Below are 21,185 nucleotides of genomic sequence, written 5' to 3' on the forward strand. Positions count from 1 at the left end.
ACACCACCAGCTTCATATACATATATATATATCATACATGGAACAGAGCCAGGAACCAGAGTAATGTCCATCTAGCAGCAGCTTCATATACACCAGCAGCTTCATATACATATATATATCATACATGGACAGAGCCAGGAACCAGAGTAATGTCCTTCTACCCTGGCACCACAAGCTTCATATACATATATATATATATATATATATATATATATCATACATGGACAGAGCCAGGAACCAGAGTAATGTCCTTCTACCCCGACACCACCAGCTTCATATACATATATATCATACATGGGACAGAGTAATGTCCATCTACCTCGGCACCACAAGCTTCATATACATATATATTATATATATATCATACATGGGACAGAGCCAGGAACCAGAGTAATGTCCATCTACCCCGGCACCAGCAGCTTCATATACATATATATATCATACATGGGACAGAGCCAGGAACCAGAGTAATGTCCATCTACCTCGGCACCACCAGCTTCATATACATATATATCATACATGGGACAGAGCCAAGAACCAGAGTAATGTCCATCTATCCCGGAACCCCCAGCTTCAGATACAGTCAGGTCCATAAATATTGGGACACTGACAGAATTTTCAGATTTTGGCCTCTATTCACCACCACAATGGCTTTGAAATGAAACAAACAAGATGTGCTTTAACTGCAGACTTTCAGATTTAATTTGAGGGTAATTACATCCAAATCAGGTGAACGGTGTAGGAATTACAACGGTTTCTATATGTGCCTCCCACTTTTTAAAGGGCCAAAAGTAATGGGACAAACTAAACAATCCTAAATCTAACTTTCACTTTTTAATACTTTGCTGCAAATCCTTTGCAGGCAATTACAGCCTTTAGTCTGGAACGCATAGACATCACCAGACGCTGGGTTTCATCCCTGGTGATGCTCTGCCTGGCCTCTACTGCAAATGTCTTCAGCTCCTGCTTGTTCTTGGGGCATTTTCCCTTCAGTTTTGTCTTCATCAAGTGAAATGCATGCTCAATCGGATTCAGGTCAGTGGATTGACTTGGCCATTGCATAACATTCCACTTTGTAGCCTTAAAAAACTCTTTGGTTGCTTTTGCAGTATGCTCCGGTCATTGTCCATCTGCACTGTGAAGCGCCGTCCAATGAGTTCTGAAGCATTTGACTGAATGTGAGCATATAATATTGCCCGAAACACTTCCGAATTCATTCTGCTTCTTTTGTCAGCAGTCACATCATCAATAAATACAAGGGAACCAGTTCCATTGGCAGCCATACATGCCCACGCCATGACACATGACACTACCACCACCATGCTTCAATGATGAGGTGGGTATGTTTTGGATCATGACCAGTTCCTTTCCTTCTCCATACTCTTCTCTTCCCATCACTCTGGTACAAGTTGATCTTTGTCTCATCTGTCCATAGGATGTTGTTCCAGAACTGTAATGGCTTTTTTAGATGTTATTTGGCAAACTCTAATCTGGTCTTCCTGTTTTTGTGGCTCACCAATGGTTTGCATCTTGTGGTGAACCCTCTATATTCACTATTGTGAAGTCTTCTCTTGATTGTTGACTTTGACACATATGCATCTATCTCCTGGAGAGTGTTCTTGATTTGGCCAAATGTTGTGAAGGGGTTTTTCTTCACCAGGGAAATAATTATTTTGTCATCCACCACAGTTGTTTTCCGTGGTCTTCCGGGTGTTTTGGTGTTGCTAAGCTCTCCGGTGCGTTCTTTCTTTTTAAGAATGTTCCAAACAGTTGATTTGGCCACACCTAATGTTTTTGCTATCTCTCTGATGGGTTTGTTTTGATTTTTCAGCCTAATGATGGCTTGCTTCACTGATAGTGACAGCTCTTTGGATCTCATATTGAGAGTTGACAGCAACTGATTCCAAGTGCAAATGTCACACCTAGAATCAACTCCAGACCTTTTACCTGCTTAATTGATAATGAAATAACGAGGGAAGAGCCCACACCTGTTCATGAAATAGTTTTTGAGTTGATAGTCCCATTACTTTTGGCCCCTTAAAAAGTGGGAGGCACATATTGAAACTGTTGTAATTCCTACACTGTTCACCCGATTTGGATGTAATTACCCTCAAATGAAATCTGAAAGTCTGCAGTTAAAGCACATCTTGTTTGTTTCATTGCAAAGCCATTGTGGTGGTGAATAGAGGCCAAAATATGAAAATTCTGTCAATGTCCCAATATTTATGGACCTGACTGTACATATATATATCATACATGGGACAGAGCCAGGAACCAGAGTAATGTCCATCTACCCCGGAACCACCAGCTTCATATACATATATATCATACATGGGACAGAGCCAGGAACCAGAGTAATGTCCATCTACCACAGCACCACCAGCTTCATATACATATATATATATTATACAGATGTGGGCTAATGTGTTGGTACCGTCCCATGAACAGAGAATCCTCCATGTTTTATGCTGAAATAACTGAAATGACAAAGTAATTGGCATCCATCATTGTTTATTCCATATTTAATCAGACTTTGCATTTTTCCTTCAATAGAAAAACAAGAGATATGGTAAGAACTTACCTTTGTTATCTCTGTTTCTACGAAGTCCATAGGGTCCACAGGGTGACCTTGGGGTATATAGCTGGATCCTGGATCCTCGGGCACCACGGAGTTAAAGCTTTCAGCTGCTCCCAGGATGCACTTGGGTCCATCCTCCCCTATACCCCGCCCCCAAGCCACAGGCACCTCAGTTGGTAAGCAGCCCAGGCCGGAGGAGGAGACGAAACAGAGAGAAGGAAGACTGGAACACACAAGAACCATACTCACAGAAATGGGAGACGGAAAACCGGTGACCAGTCACAGAGCCCATATGAAGCCAGGTGCATCAGGGCGGGTGCCCTGTGGACCCTATGGACTTCGTAGAAACAGAGATAAAGGTAAGTTCTTACCATATCTTGTTTTCTACTTCAGGGTCCATAGGGGTCCACAGGGTGACCTTGGGGATGTCCCAAAGCAGTTCAACTAAGGGCGGGGACGCTCCTGTGCTGATAGGAGAACCCGGCGCCCAAAGGATGCACCCTGAGAAGCAAAGGTGTCAAACGCATAGAACCTCAAAAAGGTCTGAATGGAAGACCAGGTGGCCGCCTTACACAGCTGAACAGCAGAGGCGCCACGGCTAGCAGCCCAAGAAGGGCCCACAGACCGAGTGGAATGAGCCTTAACAGAGGCTGGAACAGGTAAACCCTCCTGCAAATAAGCCTCAATAATAACAGAACGAAGCCAACGGGCTAGAGTCTGTTTGTTGGCAGGTCAACCCCTCTTGTGAAAACCAAAGAGGATAAACAAAGAATCCGACTTCCTCACCGAACTAGTCCGGTCCATATAAACCTGGAGTGCACGGACAACGTCTAAGGAAGCCTCCCCAGCCGAAAGATCAGACGACTGAAAGGCTGGTACAACAATTTCCTGATTAATGTGGAACCTGGAAACCACCTTAGGCAGAAAATCAGGACGAGTGCGAAGCACTGCTCTGTCCTGATGAAAAACCAGAAAAGGAGGACGACAGGAAAGCGCCCCCAAATCCGAAACCCTCCTGGCAGAAGCAATTGCCAAGAGGAAAACCGTCTTAAAAGTTAGCCACTTGAGCTCTACTGACTCCAAGGGCTCAAAAGGAGGACTCTGTAAGGCCCGAAGAACCACCGCCAAATCCCACGGGGCCACAGGTGGCACAAAGGGAGGCTGGATTCTTAAAACACCCTGGAAAAAGGTGTATACATACGGCATAGCAGCAATCCTGCGCTGGAACCACACCGACAGAGCAGACACGTGCACTTTCAGCGAGGAAAGACGTAATCCTAAATCCAAACCAGACTGAAGGAAAGCCAGAATACGCGAAACCCGGAACACCTGGGGATCATATCTTCTGGCCTCGCACCACTGAAAGTAAGTGTGCCACACTCTGTGGTAGATCCTCGCGGAAACAGGCTTGCTCGCCCTCAGCATGGTAGTAATAACGGAGCTAGAAAAGCCCCGAGACCTCAGGACGGCTGTCTCAAGAGCCACGCCGTCAAAGATAGTCGACCCAGATCCGGGTGAAGACAGGGCCCCTGAGACAACAGGTCCCGTCATTGAGGTAGGAGGTACGGAGCGTCGATGGACAGACTCCGCAGATCGGAGTACCACGGCCTTCTGGGCCACGCTGGGGCCACCACGATCAGTGTGCCTCCGTCCTGCTTGAACTTGCGCAGGACCCGAGGCAGCAGAGATATCGGAGGGAACAAGTAAGCCAGGCGAAACCACCATTTCACCGACAGCGCGTCTATTAGACTTGCGCCTGTGTCCCTTGTCCTTGACCCGTATACGGGCAGCTTGTGATTGTGACGGACGCCATCAGGTCCAGTTCCGGCAGCCCCAACTTGTCCACGAGTAGTTGGAATACCTCTGGATGAAGCGACCATTCCCCGGGATGCACGTCGTAACGGCTGAGAAAGTCCGCCTCCCAATTGAGGACTCCCGGGATGAAGACTGCCGAGAGAGCTGGAAGATAGCGCTCCGCCCAAGCCAGGATCCGGGAAACCTCAGACATCGCAGCTCGACTGCGAGTCCCTCCCTTGTGATTGATGTACGCCACCGTGGTGGCGTTGTCCGACTGCACCTGAACGGCCCTTCTGTGAAGAGCGGTGCCGGACGACTGCAGGGCTCTGTACACTGCCCGCAGTTCCAAGATGTTGATGGGAAGAATCGCTTCCTCCGCCGACCAACGACCCTGAAGTGACAAGGAGCCTGTCACCGCCCCCCCAACCCCGGAGACTGGCATCTGTCGTGAGCAGAACCCACTCCGGGATCCAAAAGGGGCGCCCCTCGAGGAGATGAGCCGTCTGTAGCCACCAGGCCAGGGACAGACGCACCTCCGAGGACAACACCAGCATCTGAGAGCGGATTCTGTGTGGCAATCCGTTCCATTCTGGAAGAATCAGCCTCTGCAGGGGCCTGGAATGGAACTGGCCAAACTCCACCATGTCGAATGCCGACACCATGGACCCCAAAACTCTCATCGCTGAGTGCACCGACACTCTGCCACTGCTCAGACAACTGTGAATCCGAAGCTGTAAGGAGGAGACCTTCTCTGGAGTCAGAAAAATCCGTTGTTGACGAGAGTCCAGAAGGGCCCCCAAATGAACCATCCGCTGAGATGGGATGAGGGAGGACTTCTTCCAGTTGATTAACCACCCGTGCGCCTGTAGACAAGTGACCGTCAGGTGGAGATGCTGGATCAGTACCTCCGGGGAGCTTGCCAGCAAGAGGAGGTCGTCTAGATACGGTAGCAACCGTATTCCCTGGCTCCGAAGGTGCGCCGCCATGACCGCCATCACCTTGGTAAATACCCTTGGTGCCGTGGAGAGGCCAAAGGGTAGAGCCCTGAATTGGTAGTGGTTGTGGAGAATAGCAAAGCGCAGAAGCCGTTGGTGTGAAGTTGCTATAGGCACATGGAGGTAGGCGTCCTGGATATCCAGGGAGACCATATAATCCCCCGGTTCCATCGCCAGAATGATGCAAAGTTTCCATCCTGAATTTGGGAACCCTGAGAAATCTGTTCAGGGACTTCAAATTGAGGATGGGGCGATGAGAGCCATTGGGTTTCTGCACCAGAAACAGCGTAGAGTAATACCCCATCCCACGTTGAGATTGTGGCACGGGTATAATGACCCCCGCCGTCAGCAAGGCCTCTATGGCTTCCTGAACCTGCAATGCCTTGGTTTTGTCATGAGAAGGACTTGTGCAAAAAAACTGGCGAGGTGGCCTGTGCCGAAAAGACAGGGTGTACCCCTGGGAGACCACTTCTCGCACCCAGGCATCCGTGGTGGTATTGTGCCAGCACTGGGCGAATTGAAGAAGTCGGCCTCCCACTCTGGGGTCCCCCAGAGGGAGGCCCGTCCCATCATGCCGAAGGCTTATCTTCTTGCTTGGAAAAAGGGAGCCTAGCACTCCAGGCTTGCTTCTTGGCTTTGAGGCGGTCTTAGTTGCGGACTGCCTCGGGAAGGACTGACCTTTTGCCTTGCCCTGAACCCGAAAGGAGCGAAAGGCCGAGCTCCGGACCTTAGCAGGTGTAGCAGCTGAAGGGAGGAAGGCTGACTTGGATTTTGCCAGGGTATCTACTATTTTGTCCAGGTCCGGACCAAATAGTAACTCTCCATTAAAAGGTAAAGCCTCCAAGCCTTTCTTTGAATCCGCGTCTGCTCTCCAAGACCTCAACCACAAGGATCTGCGAGCAGACACTGCTGCCGCCGAAACCCTAGATGTCAACAGGCTAGCATCCAAAGATGCTTCTCCAATGTAGGAGGCGGCATCTCTCATCTGTCCTAACAACGCCCTCTGGACATCCGGAGCTTCATCCGTAAACGTGTCTTCCAAGGCGTTGGCCCACCCCTCAATGGCCTTGGCCACCCAGGAGATGGCCATGGACGGCCGGGCCACAGCCCCTGAGAGAGAATAAATAGACTTCAGACAAGTCTCCACCTTCCTGTCCGTAGGATCCTTCAGCGAGGATATAGACGGCAATGGCAAAGTAGCACTCCTGATGAGGCGTGTTACATGGGAATCAACCGCAGGTGGAGTTTCCCATTTCTTACAATGCGACTCCGGAAACGGATAGTTGGACGCCAACAACTTCTGTGGCAAGAATCGCTTACTGGGCGTCTGCCAGGCCACCGCCATGTGATCAGTCAACTGATCAGACAAAGGGAACGCTGCAGAAGTAACCTTAGCTTTTTTAAAACTAGGATACCTCGACTTGGGAGCGGGAGCCTCATCCTCAATCAGAAGAATGGCCCGCACCGCCCTAACCAGAGCCCGCACATTGATGGAAGACTTAGTGTCTACCTCCTGGACTGAGGCATCTGAGGCTGAGTCATCCTGCACCTCGCCATCATCCGAGGACCCCTCAGAATCCGAAAAATGCGCAGCCTGTGCCATAACTGTGCGTTTAGACACCCTGGAGGGCACATCGCTGCGCAACATCGACTGAAAAGCCGAAGATGCTGCCGCCAAATCTTGGACAGTGTGGGAAAGCGCATCCACCCAGGGTGGAGGAGCTGCCACAGGAGCCTGAAACGGCACCACAGCCTGCTGCGCCACCGGGGTGGACTGTATATACATTGGCAACCCTGCATAGGGACCAACAGGCTGAGACCCCGGGGGAGTCTGCAATAATTGTGGGACACCCTGGGAATGGGGGATGGTAGGCTGGGGCAACGCCCTAGTAGGGACGGCAGTCGGGACCGACAGACGGTCCGCGATGGACACCAGCACCTGGGAAAACATAGCCCATGGTGGCTCCTGCGACATAGGAGGTTTAGACGTACCAGGGATCGCCTGGCACCGTCCGCACAGGCCGTCCTGTGACAAATCCTCCCTATCCACTCCTGCAGAACAGCGCCTGCAGGAGAACAATACCGGAGCCACGGAGTGCTCAATCTCCTCCTCAGACATGACCGACTATATAATTAAATATACAGTTATGACACAGGAAGAAAACGTGCGCACTCACCAGTGTGCTGGACAACAGCCCACAATATGGTACTGTGTAGCACACAACCGTATGTGACGGACCTCACAAATACGTGATCTATATAAGTGAGGTCAGTAGAAACACCCTTCCCCCGCACACCTTTAGGGCTTGTAGGAGAAGGAAAGGGATAGGAATAAGCTGACAGTAAGTAGAAATTAGCACAGACAGGCAGCACTAGCAAAAGTCACATACCATGCAGGAAGATATACTCACTGCACCTTTCCACTACAATCTACCGGCCCAGATTCAGTGTCTGGGAGGGCTATAGTGCTGTGTACACTGTCCTTGTCGGGGGAGAGGTACACAGGGGGACCGGTCCGCGTGCTCCCTGAGAGTATCCGCACTGCCACAGAGAAAATGGCCGCTGGAGACCTCAGAGGAGGAGTGGCCGTGTAACTGCAGCTCAGCGACGCCAGACTACGTGCTGAAAGGCGCCCTGAGCTGAGGGGAGGAGCCGCTAGACAGGGAAGGCTTCCTCCCCTGGCTAGCATATTAACCCCCAAGGTTGCCGGCATCCCGCTTGCCTTATTTACCCTGGTGGTCTAGTGGTCTGGCGGGGTATGCTTCCGCTGGAGGGGGAGCCCGCCGCCACCGCTAGCGCCCCCGGTCTGTCCCCTAGAACCGGGGGCATGGGACTGCATTTTTAAAAGGAACCCGCGCACCGCCACTAATCAGCGGTGCGCGGCTTACCTGGATCTCCCCGGCGTCTCCGGCAGCAGTCCCGGGGGAAACCAGAGTACGGCTAGTACAGACTCTGGCTTCCCCCGCCTCGATCCCCAGTTCAGTGCTGGCGTCGCGGCGCCAGCAGGGAGAAGGAGCGGCAGCGTGGGCGTCTGTACAGACAGCCCATTGCTGCCGCTCTGAAGAAAAACTTATTAAAAATAAATTTTGAAAAAAATAAAAAGCTTTAGGGGGCTGCTCTTGCAGCCCCCCCCCGCAGGGTGACCCGACTCCGGCCGGGCACCATCTTAAACTGAGGTGCCTGTGGCTCGGGGGCGGGGTATAGGGGAGGATGGACCCAAGTGCATCCTGGGAGCAGCTGAAAGCTTCAACTCCGTGGTGCCCGAGGATCCAGGATCCAGCTATACCCCAAGGTCACCCTGTGGACCCCTATGGACCCTGAAGTAGAAAATTTAGGTAGCTCTCAGCAGGTAGTATGTCCCACTCCGTCTGAGTCACCTGCTCCAGCTGCCCCAGGGGCGACGGGGGCCGTCTCCAGCTGCCCCAGGGGCGACGGGGGCCGTCTCCAGCTGCCCCAGGGGCGACGGGGGCCGTCTCCAGCTGCCCCAGGGGCGACGGGGGCCGTCTCCAGCTGCCCCAGGGGCGACGGGGGCCGTCTCCAGCTGCCCCAGGGGCGACGGGGGCCGTCTCCAGCTGCCCCAGGGGCGACGGGGGCCGTCTCCAGCTGCCCCAGGGGCGACGGGGGCCGTCTCCAGCTGCCCCAGGGGCGACGGGGGCCGTCTCCAGCTGCCCCAGGGGCGACGGGGGCCGTCTCCAGCTGCCCCAGGGGCGACGGGGGCCGTCTCCAGGCTGCACGTTTCAGGTCTCGCCATAGATGATCCATAGGAATCAGATCAGGGCTCATAGAGGCCACATCAGAATAGTCCTATGGTTTGGTGCCTTTAGCTGTGTGTTTGGGGTCTTCATCCCATATCCTACGCCTGGGACAGAGCTGTCTGACACTGGTCAGTGTGTTTCCCTCCAGGAATACCTAGTCCTGAGATATCCCGAGCCTCCTCCATGTGCCACAGTGGGTATGGGGGTCTCTTCTGTGAAAGCTTCATTATTTCATCTGTGTAGATAGGACAGGAGTAGAGGAGGAACAGACCAGTCACACAGACATCAGTCACAAACCCCGTGACCGAAATGTGTGCCAGAGACCAACCCCTAGCCAGAAAGGGGAGTAAGGGTGGTGTCCAGTCACCTCCAGAGAGGACCCGTCACCAACACTAGTATCTCTAGAGGTAAAGGAGTCCAACAGGGTAAGGTAAAGGCACCCGCAGAGCTAATAGCTAAGACACAGGTATCATTATACCAGCTAGAACATGGACGTTCCTGTAAGGGGCTGAGTTACTGGGAACTAAACTGTTGCACCGTGGCGGAGCATTTAGGCTGGCGATTAGTGTTGCCTACTGGAGAGGGCGTTACCCACTAACGCTGGTGAGCAGACATGATGGGAACCTGAGAGGAGATTCCAGCAGGGACACAAAGTGGCCAGAGGGGAGGACAGTGCACTGATTTATGAAGCTCACGCTATTATATACAGTATGTGGCTTAAACGCCTCTAATAGGAAAATGCATGTTTGGGAGGAAGTACAGAATAGGTAATAAAGCAGAAGTATACCTAATTCCTAGTGCACGGTATATATTACGATAGGTAATTATACGTCACAGGATTGTGAACTTTTGTCACTGAACTTGAGCTCTCAGCTGTTCACACAGCAGCGCCTGCACCCAGAGAGCGTTCCGTCAGTGTCCTTACAGCCAGCACCTATATAGATGAAGTGGGCACCAGTTAGCAGGATGTAGTTCCTGGGAGGAATTTGAAGTCTCCATAAGGAATACGGTCTGTCCTGCGACTTACCAGCGAGAACTGTAAGTCCTGTCATGTATGGCTCCTAACCAGATGTCACTGACAGATAAGCAAGTGCACCGGCCACCGGAGCAGCTGGCGTCAGCGCTGAGTCTGTAGCAGCACCGCCAGCCGCTCAGTAAAAAATAAAATAATAAACTAAAATAAGAGTTATCCAGGCTGCAGGAGGCAACGCAAGGCCGGCTGCAGGAGGCAACGCAAGGCCGGCTGCAGGAGGCAACGCAAGGCCGGCTGCAGGAGGCAACGCAAGGCCGGCTGCAGGAGGCAACGCAAGGCCGGCTGCAGGAGGCAACGCAAGGCCGGCTGCAGGAGGCAACGCAAGGCCGGCTGCATTAGACATTCATTATAAGACAAGGTCTGTGTATGTGTAGGTTGGAGACCTAGACTGATGCGACTGGCCTGAACCAGACGGTGATTTATCTTTAGAATGTAAAAGGTTTATTCATTACCCATACAATAAATCCGTCACTGCCCCACTGTACTATCTCCGTCACTGCCCCACTGTACTATCTCCGTCACTGCCCTACCGTACTATCCCCGTCACTGCCCTGCCGTACTATCCCCGTCACTGCCCTACCGTACTATCTCCGTCACTGACCTTCTCCGTCACTGCCCTACCGTACCATACCCGTCACTGCCCTACCGTACCATCCCCGTCACTGCCCTACCGTGCCATCCCCGTCACTGCCCTACCGTGCCATCCCCGTCACTGCCCTACCGTGCTATCCCCGTCACTGCCCTACCGTGCTATCCCCGTCACTGCCCTACCGTGCTATCCCCGCCACTGCCCTACCGTGCTATCCCCGCCACTGCCCTACCGTGCTATCCCCGCCACTGCCCTACCGTGCTATCCCCGCCACTGCCCTACCGTGCTATCCCCGCCACTGCCCTACCGTGCTATCCCCGCCACTGCCCTACCGTACTATCCCCGCCACTGCCCTACCGTACTATCCCCGCCACTGCCCTACCGTACTATCCCCGTCACTGACCTTCTCCGTCACTGCCCTACCGTGCTATCCCCGTCACTGCCCTACCGTACTATCTCCGTCACTGACCTTCTCCGTCACTGCCCTACCGTGCTATCCCCGTCACTGCCCTACCGTACTATCTCCGTCACTGACCTTCTCCGTCACTGCCCTACCATACTATACCCGTCACTGCCCTACTGTACTATCCCCGTCACTGCCCTACCGTACTATCCCCGCCACTGCCCTACCGTACTATCCCCGCCACTGCCCTACCGTACTATCCCCGCCACTGCCCTACTGTACTATCCCCGCCACTGCCCTACCGTACTATCTCCGTCACTGACCTTCTCCGTCACTGCCCTACTGTACTATCCCCGTCACTGCCCTACCGTACTATCTCCGTCACTGACCTTCTCCGTCACTGCCCTACCATACTATACCCGTCACTGCCCTACTGTACTATCCCCGTCACTGCCCTACCGTACTATCCCCGCCACTGCCCTACCGTACTATCCCCGCCACTGCCCTACTGTACTATCCCCGCCACTGCCCTACCGTACTATCCCCGCCACTGCTCTACCGTACTATCCCCGTCACTGACCTTCTCCGTCACTGCCCTACCGTACTATCCCCGTCACTGCCCTACCGTACTATCTCAGTCACTGACCTTCTCCGTCACTGCCCTACTGTACTATCCCCGTCACTGCCCTACCGTACTATCTCCGCCACTGCCCTACCGTACTATCTCCGTCACTGACCTTCTCCGTCACTGCCCTACCGTACTACTGTACTATCCCCGTCACTGCCCTACCGTACTATCCCCGCCACTGCCCTACCGTACTATCCCCGCCACTGCCCTACTGTACTATCCCCGCCACTGCCCTACTGTACTATCCCCGCCACTGCTCTACCGTACTATCCCCGTCACTGCCCTATCGTACTATCTCCGCCACTGCCCTACCGTACTATCTCCGTCACTGCCCTACCGTACTATCCCCGCCACTGCCCTACCGTACTATCCCCGTCACTGCCCTACCGTACTATCCCCGTCACTGCCCTACCGTACTATCCCCGCCACTGCCCTACCGTACTATCCCCGCCACTGCCCTACCGTACTATCCCCGTCACTGCCCTACCGTACTATCCCCGCCACTGCCCTACCGTACTATCCCCGTCACTGCCCTACCGTACTATCTCCGTCACTGACCTTCTCCGTCACTGCCCTACTGTACTATCCCCGTCACTGCCCTACCGTACTATCTCCGCCACTGCCCTACCGTACTATCTCCGTCACTGACCTTCTCCGTCACTGCCCTACCGTACTATACCCGTCACTGCCCTACTGTACTATCCCCGTCACTGCCCTACCGTACTATCCCCGTCACTGCCCTACCGTACTATCCCCGCCACTGCCCTACCGTACTATCCCCGCCACTGCCCTACTGTACTATCCCCGCCACTGCCCTACCGTACTATCCCCGCCACTGCCCTACCGTACTATCCCCGCCACTGACCTTCTCCGTCACTGCCCTACCGTACTATCCCCGTCACTGCCCTACCGTACTATCTCCGTCACTGACCTTCTCCGTCACTGCCCTACTGTACTATCCCCGTCACTGCCCTACCGTACTATCTCCGCCACTGCCCTACCGTACTATCTCCGTCACTGACCTTCTCCGTCACTGCCCTACCGTACTATACCCGTCACTGCCCTACTGTACTATCCCCGTCACTGCCCTACCGTACTATCCCCGCCACTGCCCTACCGTACTATCCCCGCCACTGCCCTACCGTACTATCCCCGCCACTGCCCTACCGTACTATCCCCGTCACTGCCCTACCGTACTATCCCCGTCACTGCCCTACCGTACTATCCCCGTCACTGCCCTACCGTACTATCCCCGCCACTGCCCTACCGTACTATCCCCGCCACTGCCCTACCGTACTATCCCCGCCACTGCCCTACCGTACTATCCCCGTCACTGCCCTACCGTACTATCCCCGCCACTGCCCTACCGTACTATCCCCGCCACTGCCCTACCGTACTATCCCCGCCACTGCCCTACCGTACTATCCCCGTCACTGCCCTACCGTACTATCTCCGTCACTGACCTTCTCCGTCACTGCCCTACTGTACTATCCCCGTCACTGCCCTACCGTACTATCTCCGTCACTGACCTTCTCCGTCACTGCCCTACCGTACTATACCCGTCACTGCCCTACTGTACTATCCCCGTCACTGCCCTACCGTACTATCCCCGCCACTGCCCTACCGTACTATCCCCGCCACTGCCCTACTGTACTATCCCCGCCACTGCCCTACCGTACTATCCCCGCCACTGCCCTACCGTACTATCCCCGTCACTGACCTTCTCCGTCACTGCCCTACCGTACTATCCCCGTCACTGCCCTACCGTACTATCTCCGTCACTGACCTTCTCCGTCACTGCCCTACTGTACTATCCCCGTCACTGCCCTACCGTACTATCTCCGCCACTGCCCTACCGTACTATCTCCGTCACTGACCTTCTCCGTCACTGCCCTACCGTACTATACCCGTCACTGCCCTACTGTACTATCCCCGTCACTGCCCTACCGTACTATCCCCGTCACTGCCCTACTGTACTATCCCCGCCACTGCCCTACCGTACTATCCCCGTCACTGCCCTACCGTACTATCCCCGCTACTGCCCTACCGTACTATCCCCGCCACTGCCCTACCGTACTATCCCCGTCACTGCCCTACCGTACTATCCCCGTCACTGCCCTACCGTACTATCCCCGTCACTGCCCTACCGTACTATCCCCGTCACTGCCCTACCGTACTATCTCCGTCACTGACCTTCTCCGTCACTGCCCTACTGTACTATCCCCGTCACTGCCCTACTGTACTATCCCCGTCACTGCCCTACCGTACTATCCCCGCCACTGCCCTACCGTACTATCCCCGCCACTGCCCTACCGTACTATCCCCGCCACTGCTCTACCGTACTATCCCCGTCACTGCCCTACCGTACTATCTCCGCCACTGCCCTACCGTACTATCTCCGTCACTGACCTTCTCCGTCACTGCCCTACCGTACTATCCCCGTCACTGCCCTACTGTACTATCCCCGTCACTGCCCTACCGTACTATCCTCGTCACTGCCCTACCGTACTACCCCAGTCACTGCCCTACCGTACTATCCCCGTCACTGCCCTACCGTACTATCCCCGTCACTGCCCTACCGTACTATCCCCGTCACTGCCCTACCGTACTATCCCCGTCACTGACCTTCTCGGTCACTGCCCTACTGTACTATCCCAGTCACTGCCCTACCGTACTATCCCCGTCACTGCCCTACTGTACTATCCCCGCCACTGCCCTACTGTACATTATGTACTATAATTACATAAAGTCAGCGCCATATGTTACTGTCGGGGTGTTGGGAATACCTGGGCTGGATCAGCCGTCCTGGCTGAGGCTGGCTGTCGGGTACTGGAGGAGTTGTTTGGGGGGAGGAATCCTTGGGGGGTTTGGACCTCTTCAGGATGAAGGAGCGGCTGTCTATAAGTTTCAGAGTCTCCAAGTCCTCATCTAATACACAAGACATAAATAAGGAGAAATTTGCTGACAGCCATCCTTCCTTAGATAACACGGCATCTTCATACATCAGAAAGCAACAGATTTATCACTGAGCTGGCCACAGACTGCACGACACGGACAAAGGAAGGAGTGACGAGCGATTATCCGAGCGCCTCCATACACTGTGCAAAGCCAGGAGGCGGTCTCCTTTCACAGCATGAAGTTGGCCAAGCGATGTCAGACAGGTTTGATAAGAATAAAACATACAATATAGAGTGTTTTCCGCCATTTTCAGGCTGTGAATGGTCATCGTTCAGGCCTATATGCTGGACCATTTGGTTGGCGGTTTGTATGATTATGGTGAAGTATATACAGTATAGAAAGTCCTGCTCATTCGCTTTGTCACATCTCTTGTTTGAGAATATATGCATTTGATTCTCAGCTATAAAACATTAATATACGACCAATGCCTGAGAAATTCCTGGGTCACAAACCTGGTTTCCAGGTCTCGGCTGTGTCGGTGGGGTCGGACTGTAGCCTGGCCAGAACATCCACTCTGTGCTGGTCTAATAAGGAAACATCACAACATAGTTATTACACGGCCTGAATTACAGCCAGCACGCCTTAGTCTGTATCTTCCAGAACGCAATAAAATAAACCCAGAGAAATGACTGACAATGTAACAATCGTACATATACTGACAGGCTCTCTAGTGTTTGCGTTAGGTAAGTCCGTGCCCATGAGCAGCCCTGTAACGCCTCTGCAGACCTAATGTCTCCTTTAGGAGGCTCGGATATCCCTTGTAAGACTATATAACGCACTGGGGGAAGGTCAATCACCAGGTGTATGTATATCTGATGACAATGTAACACCTTACCTATAAGGGCAGCTGTATAACCTAGCCTAGTTTTGGCAAACAGCGGTGCCACGTCCACTGCGTCTTGCCTGGTGTCCGGCAGCGGGCGTTCCTCGGGTTCATCCTGGTAGTGGAACATGGACGCTCTACTCTTCATCAGGATGAGTTCCTCCTCCTCCTGTAGGTGACGGGTCCGGGGAGCGACAGGTACAGTCTGCTTTGGGGGTGCTTATAAGAGAAAACACACACACACTGGATAAACGGACTGCACACCTCACCAGTGTAATGACTACAATGAATCCTGCACACAGACCATGCATCCGGGAAGAAGACAGACAATACAGCATGCTTTGCAGCACTGTACCATGAACGCTTACCCAAGTCACTGACACAGTGAAGCTTACAATCTATTTTCTTTATTTCGGTGTGGCGGGGACATGACCAGTGAGGCTGGAAAAGAAAGTCCTCTTACCTGTAGAGTAATTGGTAGTTTTGGTGATGGACTCCTGGGCCTCGGATATGGCCTTCAGAATGAGGTTCTTGTTGGCTTGCTTGGAGGGAGGGAGGGTGGGCCTATAAAGAACAAACTAGAATCAGCCGTCTTTCCTATTAGGAGAGGATTACAGAGAACGTTCATTTCTCCAGCAAGCGCCATCTCTTATGCTGCACACATACGGCACGATTTTCCTGAACGATAACGATATCATTGAACGATATATCATTCATATCGTTAATTTTTAAGGGGCCTATCCATTAGGTGACCTGAAAAACTGAACGACCAGCGTTCAGTCCTACAGGTCGCCTAGGTGTGGTGCCCGCAGTGAACGGCGTTCACTGAACGTCATTCAGTGCAGGAGACCAACCGATCTGAGAACATGCTGAACATGACGATCGTCGTCAGGTTGACGGGCATGTACCACAGATAGTTGGCGTCGGCAAGGACCCAGCGTGCACGCGCATTGCTGGTCCTTGCCGGCTATCCATTAGACAACTTTCTGAACATTGCGACCAAAACCTCCTGGTTTTGGTCGCATCGTTCAGAAAGTCGTCTAATGGATAGACCCCTTTAAGCAGTGAGCGATCGACCAACGATGCGCGTCTTAGATAGATCCATCGTCCCAAAGGCATTGAATAAGAGCAGGTGGTTCATGTAAACACTGACATAGGGGGAGAGAGATACCAACCAATCACCTTCTGTCACTTTTCAAACACAGCCTGTAACATGACAATTAGGTGCTGACTGGTTGGTACTTTATCTCTCTCCCCCTTACTTTTATAGCAGTGTTTCCCAAATCCGGTCCTCTGTCTTCCCCCAACAGGGATAATTACTGACCCAGCCAAGAAGATTAAGTCAGCTGTGCATGCTAAGGAAATCATGAAAACATGACCTGTTGGGGAAAGGGAGGCCAGTATTTGAAAGATGATGTCCAAAAGTGACCATAATGCTGTATGTTATCGAACTGTTTCCCAATCATGTCCTCGGCCTCAGGAGAGCTCATAAATCGGGGAGGTGCGACAGTGAGAAGTAACCCCCGGATACAGCACATTGGGTTTGTGGGGATTTATTTATTTTTTTTACACTAACATAAGAAGCACAAGATAGGAAAAAAAACGAATGTAAAAGATAAAAAAAGGTCTTTAATGGAGATGGCGGTAATGTGTTGTGAGCCCCAAGTTACACGTTGCGATCAGGCCCATCTCAGCGTCGGTCACAGTGACATGGCAGTAAGACGAGTACACTTGTAAGATTACAGCAGAAGGAGTACTGACCTTTATACTTTCCTGCCGAGTCAGCTGCGGTAATACAGCTAGGACATACATAGAAGAAACACCGTACTTACCTCTTGCCATACTGTGCCCGTCTATACAGCCCATTACCTGAGGCCTCTCTCACCAACTGCCACCTAAGTGCCAACTGTCAGAGCAGGAGGTTCCCAGCACCAGTCCAGCAATACACAGAGCCCTGTAGTCTGCTCTGCTAAGCCAAATATTAATGTATTTACATGTGGAGTTTTAACCCCGGCCACCAGCACCACAATATACAGCCGTACCCAGGTTCTCAATTACCAGGAGGGGAAACAAACACCTCTGGGGCAGGCAGCTGTGACGTACACCGCCATAATGCACCTCTGGGGCAGGCAGGTGTGACGTACACCGCCATAATGTACCTCTGGGGCAGGCAGCTGTGACGTACACCGTCACAATGTACCTCTAGGGCAGGCAGCTGTGACATACACCGCCATAATGCACCACTGGGGCAGGCAGCTGTGACGTACACCGTCACAATGTACCTCTAGGGCAGGCAGCTGTGACATACACCGCCATAATGCACCACTGGGGCAGGCAGCTGGGACATACACCGCCATAATGTACCTCTGGGGCAGGCAGCTGTGAAATACACCGCCATAATGCACCACTGGGGAAGGCAGCTGTGACATACACCGCCATAATGTAGCACTGTAATGTGCTATAATGGCAGAACGAAATTAATAATCAATTCCCCTCCCCCTAACAATGAGCTGAAGGGACCGTGGATGGAAAACCTGTTCTTAAAGGGCCACTATAATAAAACACAGGTAGCTTGATGCAAAGGAGATAAAGTCAGATAAAAGTGAGTGTTTGCGAGAAATAAAAGTGGGATGTACTTACCTCTGAAAGCCTGGGGTACAGATGGTGGGATAAGAGTGGTGGGGTACAGATGGCGGGATAAGGGTGGAGGGGTACAGATGGTGGGATAAGGGTGGTGGGGTACAGATGGTGGGATAAGGGTGGTGGGGTACAGATGGTGGGGTACAGATGATGGGATAAGGGTGGAGGGGTACAGATGGAGGGGCACAGATGGCGGGATAAGGGTGGTGGGGTACAGATGGAGGGGTACAGATGGCGGGATAAGGGTGGAGGGGTACAGATGGCGGGATAAGGGTGGAGGGGTACAGATGGCGGGATAAGGGTGGAGGGGTACAGATGGCGGGATAAGGGTGGAGGGGTACAGATGGTGGGATAAGGGTGGAGGGGTACAGATGGTGGGATAAGGGTGGTGGGGTACAGATGGTGGGATAAGGGTGGAGGGGTACAGATGGGTGGAGGGGTACAGATGGAGGGGTACAGATGGTGGGACAAGGGTGGAGGGGTACAGATTGAGGGGTACAGATGGTGGGATAAGGGTGGAGGGGTACAGATGGCGGGACAAGGGTGGAGGGGTACAGATGGAGGGGTACAGATGGCGGGACAAGGGTGGAGGGGTACAGATGGCGGGACAAGGGTGGAGGGGTACAGATGGCGGGACAAGGGTGGAGGGGTACAGATGGCGGGACAAGGGTGGAGGGGTACAGATGGCGGGACAAGGGTGGAGGGGTACAGATGGCGGGACAAGGGTGGAGGGGTACAGATGGCGGGACAAGGGTGGAGGGGTACAGATGGCGGGACAAGGGTGGAGGGGTACAGATGGCGGGACAAGGGTGGAGGGGTACAGATGGCGGGACAAGGGTGGAGGGGTACAGATGGCGGGACAAGGGTGGAGGGGTACAGATGGCGGGACAAGGGTGGAGGGGTACAGATGGCGGGATAAGGGTGGAGGGGTACAGATGGCGGGATAAGGGTGGTGGGGTACAGATGGCGGGATAAGGGTGGAGGGGTACAGATGGCGGGACAAGGGTGGAGGGGTACAGATGGCGGGACAAGGGTGGAGGGGTACAGATGGCGGGACAAGGGTGGAGGGGTACAGATGGCGGGACAAGGGTGGAGGGGTACAGATGGCGGGATAAGGGTGGAGGGGTACAGATGGCGGGATAAGGGTGGTGGGGTACAGATGGCGGGATAAGGGTGGAGGGGTACAGATGGCGGGACAAGGGTGGAGGGGTACAGATGGCGGGACAAGGGTGGAGGGGTACAGATGGCGGGATAAGGGTGGTGGGGTACAGATGGTGGGATAAGGGTGGTGGGGTACAGATGGCGGGACAAGGGTGGAGGGGTACAGATGGCGGGACAAGGGTGGAGGGGTACAGATGGCGGGATAAGGGTGGTGGGGTACAGATGGCGGGATAAGGGTGGTGGGGTACAGATGGCGGGATAAGGGTGGTGGGGTACAGATGGCGGGATAAGGGTGGTGGGGTACAGATGGCGGGATAAGGGTGGTGGGGTACAGATGGCGGGATAAGGGTGGAGGGGTACAGATGGCGGGATAAGGGTGGAGGGGTACAGATGGCGGGATAAGGGTGGAGGGGTACAGATGGCGGGACAAGGGTGGAGGGGTACAGATGGCGGGATAAGGGTGGAGGGGTACAGATGGCGGGATAAGGGTGGAGGGGTACAGATGGCGGGATAAGGGTGGTGGGGTACAGATGGTGGGATAAGGGTGGTGGGGTACAGATGGCGGGACAAGGGTGGAGGGGTACAGATGGCGGGATAAGGGTGGTGGGGTACAGATGGCGGGATAAGAGTGGTGGGGTACAGATGGCGGGATAAGGGTGGTGGGGTACAGATGGCGGGATAAGAGTGGTGGGGTATAGATGGCGGGATAAGGGTGGAGGGGTACAGATGGTGGGGTACAGGTGTATGTGGGGGGTGTGAGGAGCCTGGTGCTTTAACACTGATGAGGCAGTCTGAGCCTGGCTCCTCCTCCTCTACACCCCAACTTCCTGTAAGTGCCAGTTATTTCCTAACTAAGCCCAATAGACGGAGACTGAGAACAGGAAGGAGAAAGACCAACATTATCCATAGGGGTCATTCCTATTAGGTGCGAGATGCTGTTTTCTCTGCAGATTTGCATTGCGAATTAATTTTGCAATCCAATTATCAACTCGCATTGAGCCAGTCAGAGTAAACTCGCATATTGCCCTTCGCACCTCCCTGAGGGTGAGAGATGGTAGGGAAAATCTTAAAGGTTAAAATGTCGGGACACCTAGCAGAACCCCCTTGGACTCTCTCTCCCCTCCCCTCCCCCTAAGGACTAATTAGGCAATTGGAAGTTTCCAATTAGCTTAGTCAAATACTTACATGTTGTTATTTTTTGGGGGATTCAAACAAAAAAAAAAAAAAAAAAAAAAAGGCCTCAAATTACTCAAAAAATCAACAATTTTGTTGCATTATTCACATCACATTTTTTTATTTTGAAAAATTCCTTTTATAAATATATATATATATATATATACTCAATATTACAACTAGCCGTCTAGTGTGACAGCTACACTATAGCCCCAGCTAGGGTACAAACCAAGGCCTGAGCCTCCTCGCTGCAGGGGCACTAAGCAGGCGTAAAACTGGCACTGACAGGCTGCACAATATTTAGGGCAGCACACCTCTTCCATCAGGGTGGCGGCAGGATGAAATTCCCTTCCCAGGTATAAATGAATGAGGGATACAGAAATGACAGCTCCAGTAGCAGAAGGTCATGTACACATCAGTAATGTTGTGTGTATAGCACCGATTGTTACCAAAGTTGTTTCATGTTGTTGTCCAGCAAAGGGGCACACGCAGTACCCTCCATCAGCTGTGACCGTCACCTTGGGAGTAACAGTGACGACTTCTGTTACTATTCTGTACTTCATCTTGTAACGAGACCCACCATATGCTTGGCATGTACGGTTATTATAACGCGCCAGAGATTGGCCTATACCTATTTTTTCATCAATGATTA

General features: G+C 53.0%; 1 protein-coding gene across 2 annotated transcripts in view; it reads right to left on the reverse strand.

The window, feature by feature from the left end:
* The window catches only part of ZC3H14 (zinc finger CCCH-type containing 14), a 69,485-nt gene that overhangs the window by 16,669 nt on the left and 31,631 nt on the right, over nt 1–21,185 (reverse strand). For both annotated transcript variants that reach the window (XM_088475202.1, XM_088475203.1), the window contains 4 exons: nt 16,023–16,123; nt 15,572–15,778; nt 15,189–15,260; nt 14,565–14,706 (listed from right to left, as the gene is read on the reverse strand). In XM_088475202.1, the coding sequence (XP_088331328.1) occupies nt 14,565–14,706; nt 15,189–15,260; nt 15,572–15,778; nt 16,023–16,123 (522 nt within the window). The remainder of the gene's footprint in view (nt 1–14,564; nt 14,707–15,188; nt 15,261–15,571; nt 15,779–16,022; nt 16,124–21,185) is intronic.

Source organism: Taudactylus pleione, unplaced genomic scaffold (genome assembly GCF_031769625.1).
Source record: "Taudactylus pleione unplaced genomic scaffold, aTauple2 ptg000166l, whole genome shotgun sequence".
Classification (NCBI taxonomy): domain Eukaryota; kingdom Metazoa; phylum Chordata; class Amphibia; order Anura; family Myobatrachidae; genus Taudactylus; species Taudactylus pleione.